At 42.3% G+C, this 24,008-nt stretch overlaps 1 protein-coding gene across 2 annotated transcripts in view; it reads right to left on the bottom strand.

Annotated features, from left to right (window-relative positions):
* Positions 1–24,008, bottom strand: part of MXI1 (MAX interactor 1, dimerization protein) — a 62,090-nt gene that overhangs the window by 2,542 nt on the left and 35,540 nt on the right. For both annotated transcript variants that reach the window (XM_082266692.1, XM_082266693.1), the window contains exons 3-5: positions 18,487–18,516; positions 2,221–2,335; positions 850–1,021 (exon numbers count right to left, since the gene is read on the bottom strand). In XM_082266692.1, the coding sequence (XP_082122818.1) occupies positions 850–1,021; positions 2,221–2,335; positions 18,487–18,516 (317 nt within the window). The remainder of the gene's footprint in view (positions 1–849; positions 1,022–2,220; positions 2,336–18,486; positions 18,517–24,008) is intronic.

Raw genomic sequence — 24,008 nt, 5'->3', positions numbered from 1 at the left:
GGGAAGATGGACGCGGCCTCCAGCGGTGACAAAGAGGGCTTTGTGTGCAGGTAAGTTTCACATAATGTGCTAGTATGCGATGCATACTAGAACATTATGCCTTTAATTTGCAGGTCAGTAAAAAAAAAAAAAAAAAGAGACAGCGTTTACTTCCTCTAAGTTCAGTCCCACAATCCAAAAATGCACTAATTACTGGGCTTCCACTAAATTTGGCTATAACATGTTTGAATGGCTGTGGTGAAGACAAAAAGAGTTCAGTTGTTTAGGGAAAGGGAGTGTTGTAATTGGAAAGTGGAGTAAAAAAACATAAACTCAATAAAATTAATAGCAAAAATGATTACCTGGGGCTCTCAAGCCAAGGCATGGACTCATCCTTGGCCCAAGCTTTCTGTGGCTCCAGGAAAAGAAAGCCAATGACTCACCATGGGAATCCTTTTAAGTAGAACACTGTATTGGACAGACAACACAAAACCTCGCCTGAAAACTCCCAACTCACCTGAAAACTGTCCAATACATCAAAGTTTTAATTATAAGGATTCCCACGGTGAGCCATCGGCTTTCTTTTCTTGGATCCATGGAAAGTTTGGGGCAAGGACAAGTTTTCTGAGATTTCCAAGGGTATGACCTGCCTAAAGAATGTCCTGCCATTGGTGTCACAGACAGATGTAAAGCTTTTAGCAAGCTTGGCATGGGTTAGATTCTTTGTCAGGTATTTATCGCTGGGTCCCCAATGGGGGGAGCATTACCATCATTTTCTAGTTTTAACTGGGGTAATATTTTTTACAAATATGAAACCATTATGATTCAATCTAATCATTCTGGCACTAATCAAGCAGAATCCCGTCTTACCTCGCTCAGAGTCGGATCTTTCAGATGACATGGCGGAGCCAACGCTGTCCGTGCGTACCCGCTCTGGTTCCTGACCAGTCTGCAGTTGCTCCAGCCGCCTCTTCAGGTAGCGTTGTTCCCGCTCCAATGTATCCAGTTGGTGCTGGCCCTTCCGCGCGTTTTCTTCAAGTTTCTGCAAGGAGCAAAATTTAATAGAGGGTTTTTTTTTCTTTATCATGTCAAGAAAAAAACAAATTTTAACAGAATTTTTTGTTTGAGGTAATCGTGAATTTCATATTTAATTTTAAGGGTTTTTCGGAGACGGCTGTTCTCCTGTGTTCAGTGCTGAGACAAGGTCCTCCAGTATTCAGGGCTAAGATGCCAAACTGCACTACATTTCCCCCAGTGGAGTGGGGATTATAGTGGGGCTAGTAGCCGTGCACGCAGCACTGAAATATTTGTAACATATCACTTTAATAGCAATACACATTCTATCCTGCAGTAAAATATGGGGCTTATAGGGATGTAAAAATAAATGCCCCAGCATCGGCTTTTTCTGCATTTTGCATTTGAATACACGCATTTTTAACAGTGCTAGGTTTGAATGCAAAAGGCATAAAATACTGAAGAAGAGCTCCTTTTCGCATCTTTCCAGGCTTTCCTTAACTGCTTTGCTGGAAAAAATTGTATACAGACTAGTGATCGACCGATATTGGTTTTTTGTTGCCGATACCGATACAGATATTTTGGCCATTGCATATCCGTATTGGCCGATATGGGCTGATATTTTCGTACATTTAAAAAAAAATGACAGGCACTTATGTGGAGGGATTTGGGGGTCTAAAAGACCCCAAACCCCTCCTCTGCACTTAAAAGCATTCAAAACGCCAAGTTTGGCTGTTTTGAATGCTGTCATTTTTTTCTAATCTGGTGCCAGTATCCAGAATGGGTATGCCAGTCATGACATCACTTCCGGGTTTTTGCATGGAGACCTGATCAGAGCCGAATGCGGCTTTGAGTGGGTCTTCGGTGGCTGTGCAGGCTGATTGCCTGGGTCTCCCAGTGGGACGGGAGACCCGGGCGAGCCGCGGAAGGGGGCGTCCCCTCCCGCTCCTTGTAATGACAGCCGAGCATTACAAGACAGCCGACCGTCGGCTATGGATGCCGGTACCGGGGTGATGCCTATAGCTGCAGGCATCACTCCTGTACAGCACTTTCCGAAATATCGGTAATATCGGCCACCTTGGTGGCAGATTCCAATATATCGGTGAAAGTGCATATCAGCCCTCGATATATCGGCTTTGCCGATAATCGGTCAATCCCTAATACAGACCTTAGACCTTACTAGCTAAAGCTGAGATTCACACATGCACAAATTTCAGTTGTACATACCTTAATGTGTACTTTGGCTTTATTTAACAACCCCAGCGTTGTGTGCCTGGCGCTGTCGGGTTCTAGAGGAATGAGTGACTTTAGCCGTTCTAGACACAAACGTAAATGAGCCCTCCTGTAGAACAAAGAACAAGGATCATAAGTTACAGACACTATCATATGATCAGATACCATAACACAAAAATGCACATATAATATACAGTAAAACCTTGGATTGAGAGTAACTTGGTTTCAGAGCGTTTTGCAAGACAAGCAAATTTTTTTTTTTTTTATAAATTTTGACTTGATAAACAAGTAATGTTTTGATATACAAGTAGCGTCATGTCACAACTGAGTATAGAGAGGCGTCTCTAAGTGTAGCAATACGGTTGACAATTAAAACAGGCACATCTAAGCATGCAGGGATGTGGGGTAAAGCTGTCCCCATAGACCGTCCTCCGCACTACCAGAGACATCATCCCTTCCATGCTGCGTTCCAAGAGCGCTTCAAGCCTCACTTTCAGATCACTCTACTGCAGGGTAGTCTTCCCAGTCTCAATTGCAGACTGACAGCGGTGAGAGCCGGCGGTGCGTAGGACGGTCTATGTGGACAGCTTTACCCCCGATGCCTGCATACTTAGATGTTCCTCTTTTAATCATCAACCATGTGGGTTGCTAAATGTTAAACCTTAATTAAATGTAACCATATTGCTACATTTAGAGGCGCCTCTCTTCTATTTTATACTCTGTAGCCCCTGCTGGATTTTGCTTCTAATCCCCTTGTGGAGGCACCATTTGTGGATGGACGTTTTATGGTTACACAACCTATCACATTCCTATAACTTTTTATATGGACTATAAACTAGTGATCGTTTATACCGATATTTTGGTCATCGCATATCGGTATCGGCCGATATTTTCGTACATTAAAAAAATAACTATTTTTTTTTTTTTTTTACAGGCACTCTAGTGGAGGAATCTGGGGGGTCTAAAACACCCCAAACCCCTCCTCTGCACTTAAAAGCATTTAAAATGCCAAGTTTGGCTGTTTTGAATGCTGTAATTTTTTTGAATTTGGTGGCAGTACCCGGATGTGATGCATTGACATCACTTCCGTTTTTTTTACACGACGACCCGTTCAGGGCTCAATGCGGCATTGATCAGATCTTCTCTTTGGCGGCCGTGCAGGCTGGTTGTCCGGGTCTCCCGGTGGGACGGTAGACCCGGACGAGCCGCGGGGGGGGGGGGGGGGTGTCCCTCCCGCTCCTTGGAATGACAGCCGAGCAGCTTCTCAGCTGCATCGGTTGTCATTACAAGACAGCCGACCGTTGGCTATGAGCGCCGGTACCGGGGTGATGCCTCTAGCTGCAGGCATCTCTCTGGTACAGCACTTTCCCGAAAATATACACGCATTTTTAACAGTGCTAGGTTTGAATGCAAAAGGCATAAAATGCTGTAGAAGAGCTCCTTTTCGCATCTTTCCAGGTTTTCCTTAACTGCTTTGCTGGAAAAAATTGTATACAGACTAGTGATCGACCAATATTGTTTTTTCGTTGCTGATACCGATACCGATATTTTGGCCATTGCATATCCATATTGGCCGATAAGGGCAGATATTTTCGTACATTCAAAAAAAAAAAAATTATTTATTTTTTATTTAGTTGACAGGTACTCTTGTGGAGGGATCTGGGGGTCTAAAAGACCCCAAACCCCTCCTCTGCACTTAAAAGCATTCAAAACGCCAAATTTGGCTGTTTTGAATGCTGTATTTTTTTTTTGGAATCTGGTGCCAGTACCCGGAATGGGTATGCCAGTCATGACATCACTTCCAGGTTTTTGCATGGAGACCCGATCAGAGCCAAATGCGGCTTTTAGCGGGTCTTCGGTGGTCGTGAAGGCTGGTTGCCCGGGTCTCCCAGTGGGACGGGAGACCTGGGCGTGCCGCGAAAGGTGGCGGGGGGGACGTCCCCTTCCGCTCCTTGTAATGACAGCCGAGTGGCTTCTAAGCCGCATCGGATGTCATTACAAGACAGCCGACCATCAGCTATGGACGCCGGTACCGGGGTGATGCCTCTAGTTGCAGGCATCACTCCGGTACAGCACTTTCTGAAATATCAGCAATATCGGTCACCTTGGTGGCCGATTCCGATATATCGGGGAAAATGCAGATCGGCCCTCGATATGTCGGCTTTGCCGATAATCAGTCGATCTCTACTATAAACTGAAGGACTTATGAATAAATGGTTGTGGAACAAATCATCTGAGTTTCCATTATTTCTTATGGGGAAATTTGCTTTGATATAAGAGTGCTTTGGATTACAAGCATGCTTCCGGAACAAATTATGCTCACTAGCCAAGGTTTTACTGTATATTTAAAAACCTGATCACAAACTGCAAAGTAGGAAAGGATATGGAACTAAAAACAGTAAACTCCCTGCAGTCTCAAATGACCTTAAACGTCCACAATACTCTGCCAGCCACAGGCCATGTGACTTACCTTGCCTGGGCTTTAGGTCACAAAATTTTGTATTTTTCACAAGATTGAGGAACAAAAAAGTAAGAGCTGGAAGATTACTTTTCATGGAGTTATAGGGGTCGAATGTGACTTTCAGCAGACATTCTCTGGTGGAGAATGAAATACTGTCACATGGACCTGCAAGATTCTCCTGCAGAGAATGTTTGCTAAGGGTCAGATTCACTGCTTTATAAAGACAGTATGCTCCATAATTATAATCCTTTCTTAATGTGAAGGTTTACTGTTATTTATGTATTTTATTATTAGTAATAGTAGTTATTAAGTTGGCTTGGGACAGCCAACTTACTGATATTGTATTTAAACTTATTATTATTCTTCTTCTTCTTCTTATTTTTCTGGCCGGTAAATTTTTGGACACTATCTCCTCCTAGACCGTTCAAGCTACATACTCCAAACTCGGCACAGACCTTCATACTGTTCTGACTCGGTGTGCTATATCTTTTCAGACTGGTTTGAGTTACGGTTTTCCTAAAAATTAAAATTAAAAACCCAAAAAATGCCCATAGACTTTCATTGACAGGATGTTCAGATGACCCAAGCTCCAAATCCCATTAGACTCAATCAAGCTTTGATGCTAATCAATGTAAACTCATTCAAACTCATCTAATCTATCTATCTATCGATCTTCAAACCTTTTCGATCGATCGATCGATCTTCAAACCTTTTCGATCGCAAGCCTTTTCGATCGATCGATCTTCAAACCTTTTCGATCGATCGATCTTCAAACCTTTTCTATCGATCGATCGATCAATCTTCAAACCTTTTCCATCGCAAGCCTTTTCGATCGATCGATCTTCAAACCTTTTCGATTGATCGATCTTCAAACCTTATCGATCGATCGATCTTCAAACCTTTTCGATCAATCGATTGATCTTCAAACCTTTTTGATCGATCGGTCTTCAAACCTTTTCGATCGATCGATCGATCTTCAAACATTTTTGATCGATCGATCTTCAAACCTTTTCGATCGATCAATCTTCAAACATTTTTGATCGATCGATCTTCAAACATTTTTGATCGATCGATTGATCTTCAAACCTTTTCGATCGATCGGTCTTCAAACCTTTTCGATCGATCGATCTTCAAACATTTTCAATCGATCGATCTTCAAACATTTTTGATCGATCGATCGATCTTCAAACATTTTTGATCGATCGATCTTCAAACATTTTTGATCGATCTTCAAACATTTTTGATCGATCGATTGATCTTCAAACCTTTTCGATCGATCGATCGATCTTCAAACCTTTTCGATCGATCGATCTTCAAACCTTTTCTATCGATCGATCGATCTTCAAACCTTTTCTATCAATCGATCGATCTTCAAACCTTTTCTATCGATCGATCGATCTTCAAACCTTTTCTATCGATCGATCTTCAAACCTTTTCTATCTATCGATCGATCTTCAAACCTTTTCTATCGATCGATCGATCTTCAAACCTTTTCTATCGATCGATCGATCTTCAAACCTTTTCGATCGATCGATCGATCTTCAAACCTTTTCTATCAATCGATCGATCTTCAAACCTTTTCTATCGATCGATCTTCAAACCTTTTCTATCGATCGATCTTCAAACCTTTTCTATCTATCGATCGATCTTCAAACCTTTTCTATCGATCGATCGATCTTCAAACCTTTTCTATCGATCGATCGATCTTCAAACCTTTTCGATCGATCGATCGATGTTCAAACCTTTTCAATCGATCGATCGATCTTCAAACCTTTTCTATCTATCGATCGATCTTCAAACCTTTTCTATCTATCAATCGATCTTCAAACCTTTTCTTTCTATCGATCGATCTTCAAACCTTTTCTATCGATCGATCGATCTAAACTTTTCAATCTTTCTGGTCAGGCTTTTTCAAGCCAACTTAAAGTTTGTCTCAAACTTTTTTTTCTAGTTATTATTAATATTATTATGTGCTGAATCTTTATATAGCTTGTTTTTTCCAAACTGTGGTTTAAATGTTTTTGGGGGAAATTGGCTCAACTTCTGTGAAGTCATTTTATATGAAGGCTTTATCTGTACCGTGCACGCATACTGCGCACGCCACCCCTGGCACGTCCGCCTCCTGCAGCCTGCTGCCAAACCACTTGTTGCAACTTAACCCTTTCCTGGCCAGGCGCACACGACTCAAAAGACATTGGGTGGCTGGTTAGAAAATGCTCCACCAATTTCCATACACCAAGGAATAGAAAAAAAATGAAATCTTTGTTTGTCGCTCAAATGGCTGTATTAGTAAAGCCAGCACAAGTTTGAATCATATAAGATATAACTTTTTACATAATTATTCAGATGAACTATAATGTATAAAAAAAACAAAAAAAAAACTAATGGCCTTCATTGTGGAAATGACTTTCCACCCATTAATAACATAGGGAACATGTTAAGCACATCTAAAAAAAAAAAAATGTATCGAAATATCTAATCTACAGATGGCCATACATGTTACAATATATTTGTCCCAAATGTGAGGGCCTACAATATATTCACTTTATGTTCATTCATGAAGGCCCTGGCACAAAATGTTGGTGGATGGGAAGCGAATTGTACAATCAGGTTGGGACAAATGTGGCCATATTTCGATTTGTTACATCAATTGTTAACCACTTAAGCCCCGGAGGATTTGGCTGCTCAAAGACCAGGCCCTATTTTGCGATTCGGCACTGCGTGACTTTAACAGACAATTGCGCGGTCGGTCGTGCGACGCTGTACCCAAATGAAATTGATGTCCTTTTTTTCTCACAAACAGAGCTTTCGTTTGGTGGTATTTGATCACCTGTGCTATTTTTACTTTTTGCGCTATAAACAAAAAAAGAGCGACAATTTTGAAAAAATAACAATATTTTTCAAATTTTTTTATATGAAATTCTCAAAAAAAAAAAATGTAAAAATCAAAATGTTTTAACATTTTAGGCCAATTTGTTTTCTGCCACATATTTTTGGTATAAAAAAAAAAAAAAAATCGCACTAAGCGTATTTTGATTGGTTTGCGCAAAAGTTATTGCATTTACTAACTACGGGAAAGATTTATGTCATTTTTATTGTTTTTTTTTCTAACCAGTAATGGCGTCAACCTGCGATTTTTTTTTGCGGTACAGCGACATTGCCGCGGACAGATCGGACTCCTAACTGACATTTTTGACACTTTTGGGAGTACCAGTGACATTACTGCAGTAATCAGTGCTATACATATGCACTGTTACTGTAAAAATTACACTGGCAGGGAAGGGGTTAACTTTATTGGTGATCAGTGGGTTAAATGTATCCCTAGGGGCGTGATTCTAACTGTGGGGGGGGCGTGGCTTGTGATGTAACCCCAGAGACATACGTAGGATCGTATGATCTCTGCAGTTACACCAGGGAGAATGACAGGCGGCCTTGTTTACATCAGCCGCCTGCCTTTCTCCCTCTCCAGCGGGAGATCGCGAGTGACCGGCGGACATCGGAGCCGCCGGTCACTCACGCGGGGATGTTAGTGAACGAGCGGGGGCGGGAGCGGCCCGCGCTCACCCCCTAGAGGCTCGTGGGCGATTGACGTAGCCCTACGTCGTTTTGCTTGTAGGGGGCTGACTGCCGCAGTAAATAGTCGTGCGGCGGTCGGCAAGTGGTTAAATGCATCTATATACAAGTATATGCAAGTATTTTACTGATCATTACACAGGAACTTTTCTCCTAGAAAACACGTGCAATAACATCAGTAAAATGTTTTTGAATGAAGCATTTTATATCATTTTATACATATAAAGTTCTTCGGATGCAGCTGTCGGGATGTTACAAGATGGGTTCCTTTTCATCCATTGGTCTTATATGAAAAATTGAAAAAAAAATAAAATAAATTGGCAATAGCCAATAAAATAATTTGAAGAAATATCAGGAAATTAAAAAAATGTAGCTCTGATTTGCAGACAGGGCATGCTGGGTGTTGTAGTGCTGTGGCAGTTTGCACAGCACTCCTCCTGTTCCGCCCCTTTACAGTACAAATTTAGATCTGTTCTATTTTTGAAAATGAACACAAAACCGCAAGCAAAAAAAAAAAAAAATAGTTTTGACTCCAGAGAGAGAGAGAGAGAGAGAGAGACACATGACTCCGGTCTGAAGTGCAGAGGGGGAGGTTAGAACTTTGTCTACAGCTATTTTAATTACATCAGCATGTTCTGTGCAAGTTCCTTCTTCAGCATTCCTCAACCTCCTTACCCTGACGGAACCTTTGACATATTTTTCAGGTCTCAGGGAACCCCTGCTAAAAATAACTAGACCTACACTTCCCGGCAAATTATTATTATTATATAGGATTTATATAGCGACGACAGTTTACGCAGCGCTTTACAACTTGGATTAGCATGATCACTAAATTAGAGAATGCTTTAACCGCTTGCCGACCGCCGCACGACTATTTACTGCGGCGGTCAGCCCCTCACAGGCAAAGTGACGTAGGGCTACGTCGCTAGCCTGTGAGGGTCTAGGGAGCGGACCCCCCCCCCGCGCGTGTGACCGGCAGACCCGATGTCCGCCGGTCACTCGCGATCGTCCGTTAGAGCAGGAGAAAGGCAGGCGGCTAATGTAAACAAGCCGCCTGTCATTCTCCCCTGTGTAAGAACAGTGATCATACGGTTCTACTATGTAGGACCGTTGATCACTGTTCCTACACCTCAAGCCACAGCCAATCACAGTTAGAATCACGCCCCTAAGGTCACACATAACCCCTCCCTCTCAAAAAGAGTTAACCACTTCACTGCCAGTGTCATTTTTACAGTAACAGTGCATATGTATAGCACTGAGTACTGTAGTAATGTCACTGGTAACCCCAAAAGTGTCAAAAATGTCAGTCAAGGGTCCGATCTGTCCGCTGCAATGTCACAGTACCACAAAAAAAAAAAAAAATTTGCAGATCGCCGCCATTACGGGTTAAAAAAAAATGACAAAAATCTTTCCCTTTGTTAGTAAACGCGATAACTTTTGCGCAAACCAATCAAAATACGCTTTTTGCAATTTTTTTTTTTACCAAACATATGTAGCATAAAACAAATTGGCCGAAAATTTTAAAAAATTTTGATTTTTACATTTTTTTGGGGGGGAATTTAATATAAAAAAATGTGAAAAATATTGTTATTTTTTCAAAATTGATGCTCTTTTTTTGTTTATAGCGCATGATCAAAAAAATCGCACAGGTGATCAAATACCACCAAAAGAAAGCTCTGTTTGTGGGAAAAAAAGGACGTCAAATTTGTTTAGGTACAGCGTCGCACGACCGCGCAATTGTCCGTTAAAATCACGCAGTGCCGAATCGCAAAATAGGCCCTGGTCAGGAAGGGGGTAAAATCTTCCGGGGCTGAAGTGGTTAAATACTGGAATACATGATATGACATACCAAACATATTTGAAACCCAGGTAGAAATATGTTTTAGGGATCATTTACAATTCTAGTTGTGCGGTGGTATAAATAGGAGGCTGAGCTGTGGTTTTACCTCCCCTTCCCCCCCAACACCCAGCCAGAGGGGGTTGTACACATGCCACGGCCGCAATGTTATGCTTCCAACACAACACATTTGGCAGGCAGTATTGCTTCTGAATGTGACACATTCATGTGAATGAGGCTTTACTGAAACCACCATGGGACACAGCTACGGCATGGTGGCGTGGCCTTTATATGTTTAATACAGGTGGTTAGGAGGTGACACAAAGCAATCCACTGCAGATCGTCTTTCAGAGGGGTGGCAAGGGCTGGCATTAAATGTAAATGAGCTCTGAAACTCGTATTTTTAGTAATTATCTTAAAATTAACCACTTTCCTTCTGGAAGATTTACCCCCCTTCATGACCAGGCTAATTTTTGCGATACTGCACTGTTCCTTTTACTGACAATTGCGTAGTCGTGCGACACTGTACCGTGCAATTGTATAGATTTTTGTCTTTTTTTCCCCCCACAAATAGAGTTTTCTTTTGGTTGTATTTGATCACCTTTGCGGGTTTTTTTTTTTTTTTTTTGCGCTTTAAACAAAAAAAATAATATTTTTTTCTGCTATAAAACATATCCCCAAAAAATTGAAAAAAGTTATGTTAAAAGTTATAGCGTCTACAAGCTATGGGATATTTTTTCTCTTTTTTACTAGTAATGGTGGCGATTAGCGACTTATAGCGGGACTGTGATATTGACAAATCGGACACACACTGACACTTTTTGGGGATCAGTGACACTAATACAGTGATCAGTGCTAAAAATATACACTGTCAGTGTATTAATGACAGTGGCAGGGGAGAGGTTAAAATCAGGGGCAATCAAAGGGTTAAATGTGTGCCTGACCAGTGCTTTACTACTTTGGGGGAGGTGCTTGTACTTGGAGAAGGCATGGATCGGTGGTCCTGCTTAGCAGAGAAATCCCCCTTCCTACCACAAATCCTTCCCCCACTCCTGATCCCCCCCCCAACATAAATTCTCCCCCCAAATCCCCCTTCCTACCACAAATCCATCCCCCACTCCCGATTCCCCCCCCCAACATAAATTCTCCCCCCAAATCCCCCTTCCTACCACAAATCCTTCCCCCAATCCCGATCCCCCCCAACATAAATTCTCCCCCCAAATCCCCCTTCCTACCACAAATCCTTCCCCCACTCCCGATCCCCCCCAACATAAATTCTCCCCCCAAATCCCCCTTCCTACCACAAATCCTTCCCCCACTCCCGATCCCCCCCCCAACATAAATTCTCCCCCCAAATCCCCCTTCCTACCACAAATCCTTCCCCCACTCCCGATCCCCCCCCCCAACATAAATTCTCCCCCCAAATCCCCCTTCCTACCACAAATCCTCAACCCCAAATTTCCAACTCCTTGCATAAATACCCCCCAATCATCCCCACTAGCGAGAATCCCCCCCCCTCCCTTAAAAAAAAAAGAAATGTCCCCACTCTAGCACAAATCCCCCCTCCCCCTACCATATCACCTCCATAATCCCCCCTCCTTGCACAAATCATCCTCCCCCCATCCTTCCTCCCGACACAATTCTCCCCAAATTTTCATTCCTAGCACACACCCCTAATTCTTATCCACTGCCACCCTCCAAATTCCCTCTCTCAACACAATTCCCCCCCCCCCATCTCCTCGTGGTGCTCCCCACCTCACATGATATCACAGTGCCCAGGGCAGCCATCCCTTTTGCCCACCCCTTGTCCTGGCCCTCCACCCATGTGGGAGCCGTGTTTGCCCATACAGGATGCAAAAGTGCTCTGTGCAGCATCTGCATGCAGGAGTCCCATTCATGCCAACTGGGATGCAGCAGCTGCACAGATACAGTCACTGCATCCCAACTGACAATAGAACTGCCTGTGCACAGATGGGCAAGGCCATTACATGAGTGTACACTTAAACTGAAACTTGAGGCCAGTATTAAAGATGGGCGAACATACAGGAGTTTTAACACAGAAGAGACATGCTTTGTCTCTTCTCCATTAACCTCTTGCCGACCACCCACCGTAGTATTACTGCGGCAGGGTGGCTCGGCTGCGCAAACCCATGTAATACTACGCGATTTTGTGCACAGGGGGACGCAGGACCACGGGAGGAGCGGCGGCGGCGATTGCCGCTGGCCTCCCTCGATCATCAGAGAAACTGACAGAAGACCCGTCTGCTTATGTAAACAAAGCAGGCGGGTCTTCTCTCAGACTAAGCTGAAACCCGATCTCTCTGTGCCTGTCACAGAACCCCCCCACAGTCAGTAAGCATATTTAGGCATACATTTAACCCCTTTGATCACCCCCAGTGTTAACCCCTTCCCTGCCAGTGTAATTTATACAGTAACAGTGCATATTTAGCACTGATTACTGTAGTAATGTCACTGGTCCCCAAAACGTGTCAAAAATGTCAGTTAGGGGTCCAATCTGTCCGCCGCAATGTCGCAGTCCCACTGCTGATCGCCGCCATTACTAATAAAAACAAAAAAATAAATAAATAAAAAGTCAAAAAATCTATCCCGTAGTTTGTAAACGCTATAACTTTTGCGCAAACCAATGAAAATACGCTTTTTGGGAATTTTTTTTAACCAAAAATATGTAGCAGAATACAAATTGACCTAAACTGATAAAAAAAAATGTAATTTTGAATTTTTTTTTTATTAGGAATGTTTTTTAGCAGAAAGTAAAAAATCTGGCGTTTTTTTTTTTTTTCAAAATTGTCGCTCTTTTTTTGTTTATAGCGCAAAATCTAAAAACCGCAGAGGTGATCAAATCCCACCAAAAGAAAGCTCTATTTGTGGGGGAAAAAAAGGACATCAATTGTATTTGCGTACAGCCTCGCATGACCGCGCAATTTTTCTTTAAAGTAAAGCAGTGCTGAATCGCAAAATATGGCCTGGTCAGTCATGGGGTAAAATCTTCTGGTCTTAAAGCGGTTAAAAATACGCTCATTGAGGATTTTTTTGTCAAAGACATGTAGCTAAATACATTTTGGCCTAAATATATGACAAAAATTGAATATATTGGATATTTTTTAACTGTCAAAGTAGAAAAATATTGTTATTATTTTTTCAAAATTGTCGCTTTTTTTATTAATATCGCAAAAAATGAAAATCGCACAGGTGATCAAATACCACCAAAAGAAAGCTCTGTTTGTGGGAAAAAAAGGACGTAAATTTCGTTTGGGTATGGCGTCGCACGACCGCGCAATTGTCAGTTAAAGTCGCACAGTGCCGAATCGCAAAAAGTGGCCTGGACGTAAGACCGCAAAATCCTCCGGTGGTAAAGTGGTTAAAGTAAAGCAGTGCCGAATCGCAAAAAAATGGCCTGGTCATTAAGGGGGTGAAACCTTTCCAGAGCTGTAGTGGTAAAAGTTACTTACCTGCAGGGCTGCTGTTAGAAATTGCGGGGCCCTGTACAGACTACCTGGCAGGGCCCCCCAAGAAAATATTAAAGATATATTTAGCTAAAATTACAACAAAATCACTATTATCAGACACAAATATAACATAACTCGCATAATTCCTGCTAAATCTAAATTAAAAAAAACTATGTTAAATAAAAATGAAGATGAGATGAGAAAAATATACAGGCTGGGCAGTTGGAACTTTAGTGATCAGAGAGACAGAGAGAGAGAGAGAGAAACAAAGTTACAAATAAACTCCTGAGCAGAAATAACATTAGAGCCAGTGCTGGGAGGGGGGCCCCACACAAGGGAGGGGGATTGGTGAGGGACAACTGTCTCTTTCTCAACAGATAAAAGCTGATAGCAGGGAGAGGGACAGATCAGATTCAGGTTCTGGAGGAAGATTTCTGTATTTGTTGACCATCACTAATCCCCCTCTCTGTGTGGGCCCCCCTGTGTGCTCGGGCCCCCTACAAGAGGGCTGGTGGTCCCCCCCTATCAGCGGCCCTGCTTACCTGCCTGTCCGCCCTTGTACAGTGAGCCTCACTGTAAAAATGTCTTAACGCCAAATCTGACTGAGCTCGGGAGCGATGTCGTACCTACTCAGCCAATGACAGCAGCCGCTGATCGAGACCTGGAAGATTTCAGCAGCTGGGTGGGAAGCTGGAGGTCGTGGCATTGCTGCAGCCGGGTGAGTATAGTTCTGCTTTAACTACGCCTGTGTGAACGAGGCCTTAAGGCTTATTCACATAGATGCAGAGGGCCGTACATCATAAAAACTTGCATATTTCTGCACCCAGGAGTCACAGGTGTTTGCGCCAAACCAATGACAGGCTGCGGCTGTACGTTGGTAAGTGCACACCCAAGTATTTACATGCACAGCCCTTGACCCACACTATCTGCACCCAGCAGCACACATTCGTCCCTGTAAATATGTAGATGCTCAGATGTGCATCAGGTAGGCTGTATGGGGTTCCATAATTGTAATGGTGGTGTGGAGATTCTTAAAAAATTTCACACCAGCATGGTTTCTAAAGGTTATATGCGGAGGCCAGTGTGCCGCTATCCGCGTCGCAACGTGAATGTCTGCGTGTTTAGATGAATATTTGTGTGGCTTGCATTGTACGTCTTCCAATAAATAAACATATGATTTTTCAGGAACATCAGTCAGGCTTGAGGTGCCCTGTGTGGAATCACACTTTAAAATAAACCTTCCGTTTCGAAAATTAATGTTCTCCTCCGCAGGTCTTTCATCTTCGTATGTAAAGCAGAAGTGGCTGCTCTGGTGTGGGCAGCAGTTGCACACATGAAAGCTCTGACTCGTACCACCGTATCAGAATTACTTCTCATACACGTAGCCAGGAAGTCCTCTGCAATCTCACCGCAGCCACCACTTCCTCCACCCGCCATGTCATTCAGGAACCCACTGCTTCAGACCCCTTTCTCAGGATCAGAGATGGCTCAGTTTGGCCGCTTTAAACGACAAATTGGCCTGGTTTCTATAGGCAGTATGGATAAGTGAAAGGAAAATGACTCCTTTAACCACTTAAGTCCCGGAAGATTTTACCCCCTTCCTGACCAGGGCCTATTTTGCAATTCGGCACTGCGTGACTTTAACGGACAATTGCGCGGTCGTGCGACGCTGTACCTAAACTAATTTGGCGCCCTTTTTTTCCCACAAACAGAGCTTTCTTTTGGTAGTATTTGATCACCTGTGCGATTTTTTGATCATGCGCTATAAACAAAAAAAGAGCGTCAATTTTGCAAAAAATAACAATATTTTTCACATTTTTTTATATGAAATTCCCCCCAAAAAAATGTAAAAATCAAAATTTAACATTTTAGGCCAATTTTTTTTTTACCATATGTTTGGTAAAAAAAAAAAAAAAAAAATCGCAAAAAGCGTATTTTGATTGGTTTGCGCAAAAGTTATTCCGTTTACTAACTAAGGGAAAGATTTCTGTCATTTTTGGTGTTTTTTTTTAAACGCGTAATGGCGGCGATCTGCGATTTTTTTGCGGGACTGCGACATTGGGGCGGACAGATCGGACCCTTGACTGACATTTTTGACACTTTTGGGGGTACCAGTGACATTACTACAGTAATCAGTGCTATACATATGCACTGTTACTGTAAAAATGACACTGGCAGGGAAGGGGTTAATTTTATTGGAGAGGGAGAGGTTAATGTATGCCTGGTTCTTACTGACATGTGTGGGGGAGGTGACTGTGACACAGGGACAGATCGGATGTCCAGCTATGCTGAACCCTGAAATCTGACCCTGCCTGTCACTTAGGAGATCCGCCCGCTTTGTTCACACAAGCGGGCGGATCTCCACACTCGATTCCCTGACGATCACCGCCACTCCTCCCCAGGCCCGACTCCCGCTGTGACTGAAAACAGCGGGAGCGAGCCTCCGGCGGTGTGCGTGTGCCGCCCACAAGGGGAGGAGTCCAGCGACGTAGGTCTACGTCGCTGGACGATAACGAGCCGCATTGCCGCAGTAGCAGCAATGTGAGCAGACGTCAAGTGGTTAAAAGGTTTATGCAACCTGTCTCAGTCAACTCTAACTCAAGTCAACTCATGTTTATGTACAGCAGGACAGTGAATTGTGGAAGCAGCCATCTTGACAACACCAGTCCAGTATTTTTTGATACATGACAGACTATATAATCTCCTCCTAGCTCCAAAGGGAAATGGTTATTTCTCTGTAAATGGTCACTTTAAAAGACTAATTGGACCAGTTGCTGTGGCCAACATTCAGTAGATGGCATTCACACACTTCTAAATTTGAGGCCTAGTAAGCTGAAAAGCCGAACCAGGCCAACTTGTTTCAGAGTGTTGTCTTTATTTGTGAGAGTTCACCGTGAAAGCCAGCAGCCATTTTGCCTCTCACGGTAGGGTTAGTTCACCTTTACCAACTTTAACTGCCTATAAGGGGCATCTGTATATAAAAACAAACTGTGCAGCTTTGACCAAAGTTGGATAATGCCCTCGTTATAGGTGTAGGCCATTTACACATGAAGGCTGACTGGAAAACTTCTAGAACCTTGCTAAGAGAAGCCTATCTGTTAGGCCCCTTTCACACATATGGTCCGTTCAGTTCATCAGTTCAGTCACGTCAAAATGTATCAGTTTTTCATCCATTGTTCATCTGTTTTTCATCCATTTTTCGTCCGTTTTTTATCCATTTTTCATCCGTTTTTTATCCATTTTTCATCCATTTTAAGTGTCTATCCAATAATACTATGGGGTTTACTAAAGGCCATTAGACTGTGCACTTTTTCAAGTGTAGTTGCTCCAGAGCTTTGTAAATGAGGTGAAGCTTCACTTTACAAAGAACACCCAATCACATGCAAGGAAAATTAAAAAACAAAACAAAAAAAAAGCATTTTTGCTTGCACGTGATTGGATGATGTAAGTCAGCAGAGCTCTATCCCATTTACAAAGCTCTGGAGCAACTGCGCCTGCAAAAGTGCACAGTCTTTTTTCCTTTAGTAAATCAATCCCACTATTTCACCGTGCTTTGCACATGCTCAGTTGCTTTCCATTTTTAGGCACTGCCGAGTTTGTAGAGGACGTTCTGCTGACATTATAGCTCTTAGCGCCAGTGCCTCCCGGTCCTTTAAGAGGTTTATGATGACCGGAGGTGCGGAGGGACTTTAGATCATGTGACCTCCCTGATTGGCTGTCACATGATCCGAAATCTCCTGAACGCAAGGAGCGACTGGGTGCTTTCGTTTAGGCGACGGTACCTGTGCCGGAAACGCGCTCTCGGGAAAAGGTGTATTGGCAACAATTCACAGAATATGCGGCCTCTCAGCACTAAGGACCAGGCACCAAGAGGCAGCATATTTGCGTACGTCCCGCGCCAAGGGGTTAAAGCGGATTTAAACCCTCCTATCTTTTACAGCCAAGGAAGCTGTTTCTGTTTGATCTGCAACTGTCATGGTGCCGCATATTTGATCAGTTATGACACCAGCCATTTGATGGTTTGACAGTTTGGTTGTAAACATTCCAGGAATGTAACTGTTTTTTGAAACCGTTAAATCAATAGGTTTCCTTTTGCTTTATGATTTGCTACTGTTTAAGGGCTCTGGGCTTCAGCAAAATGGCAGCCTCCAGCAAGAAGAAACAGGAGCAATGCTGGAGGCAATGTTGGTAGCCAAATTATTATTGTGAAATGTATCTTTCTTGCTAAAAAACATTATTTTTATCAAGTTATTGTGGGTAAAGTTCCGCTTTAGGTACTCCTGTGTGAACAAGGCCTCACTCCTTTATAAAGGCCGACACAGCCATCTTCTCTCACAAGTGTGTAAGTGACAGCGTATAGTGGAGGCCCAGTGTCTTCCTGGTACACATTATTATGGAGGCCTACGGCCATCTTTTATCATAATTCCATCTCCCCTGAACCAAGATTATAAAAGCGTGTCCTTTATAGCAACAATCAAGCCAATAAATCAGCAGAGTCAATGGAATAAATCCTGTGACCCCTGACTGGCAAATTCCTGAGCCTCCAACATCCCATTAGCCCTCCCTAATTCTAAGCAAGACCATCATCCTCCCCATTTTGGCCCCGAGCCCCCTTGCCTCCCCAGCCCACACATTCCCATGGCACTGAGGGGACTACGGGAACAAGATGTCATCAGAGAAGTGCAAGGGTCAGAGATGATGTGCCCAGCGCTATAACCCATTGTAACATGGCACAGGTCAGTTCACCGAACCCCGGGAATTGGGAATTAAATATTGTAAAAAGCTGCTATATAAATCCTGTATAATAATAGCAGTAATAATAGTAATGATAATAATCATCATCATCATCATCATCAATAATATTAATAATTAAAAAAAGATAATCCACAAATTTAACATGTATAGAGAAAAATCAGGCTTACCTATTTTTTTCTAATTCATTGTGTGTTGACCTGAAAAAGCAAAAATAAAATATAAATATTAATAATGATAATAATACTAAAGTACAAATTGTGACAATACAATATTATTTACCAATAAATGTAATCACTTGAGATCCCGAAGGTTATTTCCCCTTCCTGACCAGGCCATTTTTTGCGATACAGCAATGTATTACTTTAACTGACAATTGCGCGGTTGTGCGACACTGTACCGTGCAATTGTATAAATTTTTTGTCTTTTTTTCCCCTACAAATAGAGCTTTCTTTTTGTGGTATTTAATCACCTCTGTGGGGTTTTTTTTAACTCTTTATACAAGACAATTAAAAAAAAAAAAAAAAAACATTATTTTTTACTTTCTGCTATAAAACATCCAATAAAAAAAAAATGTAAAAAAAAAAATCAAGTTTCTTCATCAATTTAGGCCGATATGTATTCTGCTACATGTTTTTGGTACAAAAAAATCCTAATAAGCATATATTGATTGGTTTGCGCAAAAGTTATAGCATCTAAAAACTATGGGATATTTATATTTATTTTTTACTAGTGATGGCGGCGATGTGCGACTTATAGCGGGACTGCGATACTGCGGCGGACAAATCGGATACCTAACTGACACTTTTTGGGGGCTAAAAAATATGCGCTGTTACATACTAATGATGCTGGCTGGGAGTTTCTGCTAGACAAAAACCTTCCCCTAGTCAAAGCACCTCCCCCACAGTGAGTAAGCACAACCTAGGAACACAGTTACCCTTTGATCACCCCTGATGTTTTTTTTCTTTCTTTTTTTAATACTTTTTATTAATGTTTTCAAGTACATAAAACAATATTAACCACTTATGACCACCCGCCAGAATTATACTGCAGCAGGCAGCCCCTCCTGCACGAACCAATATATACGTTGGCCGCGAGCCTGCAGCTAGGGGGCGAGCGTGCACCGCCAGCGGAGCGCTCCTACCCACACTCGGCAGCGAGGACTCCGATGCACGGGTCAGGCGGCTCCGATTGCGGCCTGCCACCTGCGATCGCTCCCCGCTGTGTTTACAACAGCTGACTGTTCTTCTCTCTGGAATGATCACAGAGCCCATGTGATCCTTCTATATAGGATCACAGGTCTCTATGATCATTTCACAAGCCACGCCCCCCCACAGTTAGAATCACCCCCCTAGGCTCACATTTAACCCATTGATCACCCACAGTATTAACCCCTTCCCTGCCAGCGTTATTATTACAGTAACAGTGCATATTTTTAGCACTGATTACTGTAGTAATGTCACTGGACCCCACAAAAGTGTCAAAAATGTCAGTTGGGGGTCCGATCTGTCCACCGCAATGTCGCAGTCCCGCTAGAAATTGCAGATCGCCGCCATTACTAGTAAAAAAAACAAAAAAAACAATCAAAATGACAAACGTTTCCCGTAGTTAGTAGACGCGATAACTAAACCAATCAAAATACGCTTATTGCGAATTTTTTTTTACCAAAAATACGTAGCAGAAAACAAATTGGCCTAAAATGTTAAAAAATTTAGATTTTTAATTTTTTTTTTTGGAAATGTTATATAGCAGAATGTGAAAAATATTGTTTTTTTTTTTTCAGAATTGTCGCTCTTTTTTGTTTATAGCGCAAAAAATAAAAATCGCACAGGTGATCAAATACCACCAAAAGAAATCTCTATTTGTGGGAAAAAAAGGACATCAATTTTATTTGGGTACAGCGTCGCACAACCGCGCAATTGTCCGTTAAAATAACGCAGTGCCGAATCGCAAAAAATGGCCTGGTCATTAAAGGGGCAAATCCTTCCGGTCCAGAAGTGGTTAAACACCAACACACACAAAACAAAACAGAACAAAAAAAACACACCACAATCCATCCAGTCAGACAATGCGTGGTAAGATTACAAAATCTTCTTGATAGCAAAAATCAGTACTGTATACACTTTTCCAGATCAGTCTCTATTATTCATAGTAGTGATTGGGTTTACATGAACTTTGACTTCTAGTTTATTGAGCCGAGTATTAAGTAGTGCAGTGCATGCAACGGCCTCCCAGCAAAGCATTTCGCAGCACAGCAAAAACCCCCAAAAAACCTATTTCTGTCATTATTACAAAAGTACATTTTTGTTTTGCGGTGTAGGAACTCCGAAATGAACTGCAAAGGGGTTAAGCGCGCTCTATGTGTGCTGAGCACTGCGTGTGACTCAGGAGTTCTTGTATGTTACAAAAAGTTCACTTGAGGTTACAACCGAGAGAAATAACAGGAAGGGAGGGGGGACGGCGTGTTCGGGGTGGTCAGACTGTAGTACGCTTAAAGCTGAACACCAGACAGATATTAAAAAAAACAAATCATTACAGGTAAAGCAGATGCATCGCTAAATTCTCATCTAAGCTTTAACCCTTTCACTGCCAACGTCATTTTTTGCATTTCTGGCACCGACAGTCAGGTCCGTAAATATTGGGGCATCAACACAATTCTTATCTTTTTGGCTCTATACACCACCACAGTGGATTTGAAATGAAACAAACAAGATGTGCTTTAACTGCAGACTTTCAGCTTTAATTTGAGGGTATTTACATCCAAATCAGGTGAAACAGTTTGTATATGTGCCTCACACTTTTTAAGGGACCAAAAGTAATGGGACAATTGGCTGCTCAGCTGTTCCATGGCCAGGTGTGTGTTATTCCCTCATTATCCCATTTACAGGGAGCAGATAAAAGGTCCAGAGGTCATTTCAAGTGTGCTATTTGCATTTGGAATCTGTTGCTATCAACTCTCAATATGAGATCCAAAGAGCTGTCACTATCAGTGAAGCAAGCCATCATTAGGCTGAAAAAACAAAACAAACCCATCAGAGAGATAGCAAAAACATTAGGTGTGGCCAAATCAACTGTTTGGAACATCCTTAAAAAGAAAGAACGCACCGGTGAGCTCAGCAACACCAAAAGACCCGGAAGAACATTTATGGTGAAAGACCGAAGAATTCTTTCCCTGGTGAAGAAAACACCCTTCACAACAGTTGGCCAGATCAAGAACACTCTCCAGGAGGTAGGTGTATTTGTGTCAAAGTCAACAATCAAGAGAAGACTTCACCAGAGTGAATACAGAGGGTTCACCACAAGATGTAAACCATTGGTGAGCCTCAAAAACAGGAAGGCCAGATTAGAGTTTGCCAAACAACATCTAAAAAATCCTTCACAGTTCTGGAACAACATCCTATGGACAGATGAGACCAAGATCAACTTGTACCAGAGTTATGGGAAGAGAAGAGTATGGAGAAGGAAAGGAACTGCTCATGATCCAAAGCATACCACCTCATCAGTGAAGCATGGTGGTGGTAGTGTCATGGCGTGGGCATGTATGGCTGCCAATGGAACTGGTTCTCTTGTATTTATTGATGATGTGACTGCTGACAAATGCAGCAGGAGGAATTCTGAAGTGTTTCGGGCAATATTATCTGCTCATATTCAGCCAAATGCTTCAGAACTCATTGGACGGCGCTTCACAGTGCAGATGGACAATGACCCGAAGCATACTGCGAAAGCAACAAAAGAGTTTTTTAAGGGAAATAAGTGGAATGTTATGCAATGGCCAAGTAAATCACCTGACCTGAATCCGATTTAGCATGCATTTCACTTGCTGAAGAAAAAACTGAAGGGAAAACGCCCCAAGAACAAGCAGGAACTGAAGACAGTTGCAGTAGAGGCCTGGCAGAGCATCACCAGGGATGAAACCCAGCGTCTGGTGATGTCTATGCGTTCCAGACTTCAGATTGTAATTGATTGCAAAGGATTTGCAACCAAATATTAAAAAGTGAAAATTTGATTTATGATTGTTAATCTGTCCCATTACTTTTGATCCCTTAAAAAGTGGGAGGGACATATACAAACTGTTGTAATTCCTACACCGTTCACCTGATTTGGATGTAAATACCCTCAAATTAAAGCTGAAAGTCTGCAGTTAAAGCACGTCTTGTTTGTTACATTTCAAATCCATTGTGGTGGTGTATAGAACCAAAAAGATTAGAATTGTTTCGATGTCCCAATATTTATGGACCTGACTGTATATTTAAAAAAAAAAAAAACATTTTAGTCATGAAGATTACATAAAGACCCCTGACATTATATATTTTCTGAAAGCAGACACCATGGAGAATAAAATGGTGGTAGTTTATGTCGCACAATATTGGCACAATGGTTTACAAAATGCAAAATGACAGTAACAAATACACTAAAGTAAATTTTAGGGTTTAGGGTACACATATGCAATATGTTTTGATAAAATATAAAAGATGGAGTTGCGCCGAGTAAATAGATACCAAACATGTCAAGGCTTAGAATTGTGTGCTCCTGTGAAACAGTGATAAACTTTGGTGCCCCATATAGAGGACGCTTTAAACTCCTCTACAGGTCATCAGTTTAGAGTTACCATGAATCATGGACTTAGAATTATTGCTCTCTTTCTGGTGTGCATGGGAGGGGACTACAATTTTTTTGGGGGAGAATTTGAATTGCTTGGAAGGATGTTTAATTTTTTAACGTTTTTTTGTACTAAACTTTTTTTTTTCCCATCATAAAGGAACAAAAAGGCCCATATAGGTTGTATTTTTTTCAGTGACAATCTCTCTTTAATGAGACATCAGGGGTCTAAATAACCCCTGATGTCTTACCCGTCTTCCATCAAAACGGAGAGAGAGAGAGAGAGAGAGAGAGAGAGAGAGAGAGAGAGAGAGAGAGAGAGAGAGAGAGAGTTCAATCTGGTACTGAGTGCCGGTCACTACCCTAAAATATGGAACCAAGGCCTCGTAACACCCATCCATAAGAGTGGAGACCAGTATGATCCAGCCAACTACAGAGGGATATGTGTCAGCAGCACATTAGGGAAACTATTCAACAGTATCCTCAACAAACGGATCCTCACCTTCCTGACACAACACAACGTCCTCAGCAGAAGTCAGGCAGGGTTCATGCCAAACCATCGCACTACAGACCACATCTACACCCTGCACAGTCTGATCAAGAACCACGTCCACAATACAAGACATGGGAAGATATTCGCCTGTTTTGTGGACTTTAAGAAGGCATTTGACTCAGTGTGGCACCCAGGCTTGTTCCTCAAACTATTGGAAAGTGGAATAGGAGGGAAAACATATGATGTCATCAAGAGTTCATATACTGAGAACAGCTGCAGCGTAAAGGTGAATGGAAGAAGAACAGAGCACTTCCGGCAGGCCAGAGGAGTCAGACAGGGCTGCAGTCTAAGTCCAACCCTCTTCAACATCTCCATCAATGAACTGGCTGCAGCTCTAGAATCCTCTCCAGCACCTGGACTGACTCTGCATGACACTGAGGTGAAGTTCCTGCTCTATGCAGATGACCTCCTACTTCTGTCACCAACAGAGAAAGGCCTACAAGACAGCCTGGAAGTGCTGGAGAAATACAGTGCCACATGGGCACTACCCATCAACCCAAAGAAAACAAAAATCATGGTCTTCCAAAGAAAGAACACAAA

Source organism: Pelophylax lessonae (genome assembly GCF_965119305.1).
Source record: "Pelophylax lessonae genome assembly, chromosome: 9".
In the NCBI taxonomy this organism is placed as follows: Eukaryota; Metazoa; Chordata; class Amphibia; order Anura; family Ranidae; genus Pelophylax; species Pelophylax lessonae.
This window is presented reverse-complemented; position numbering and strand designations above follow the sequence as displayed.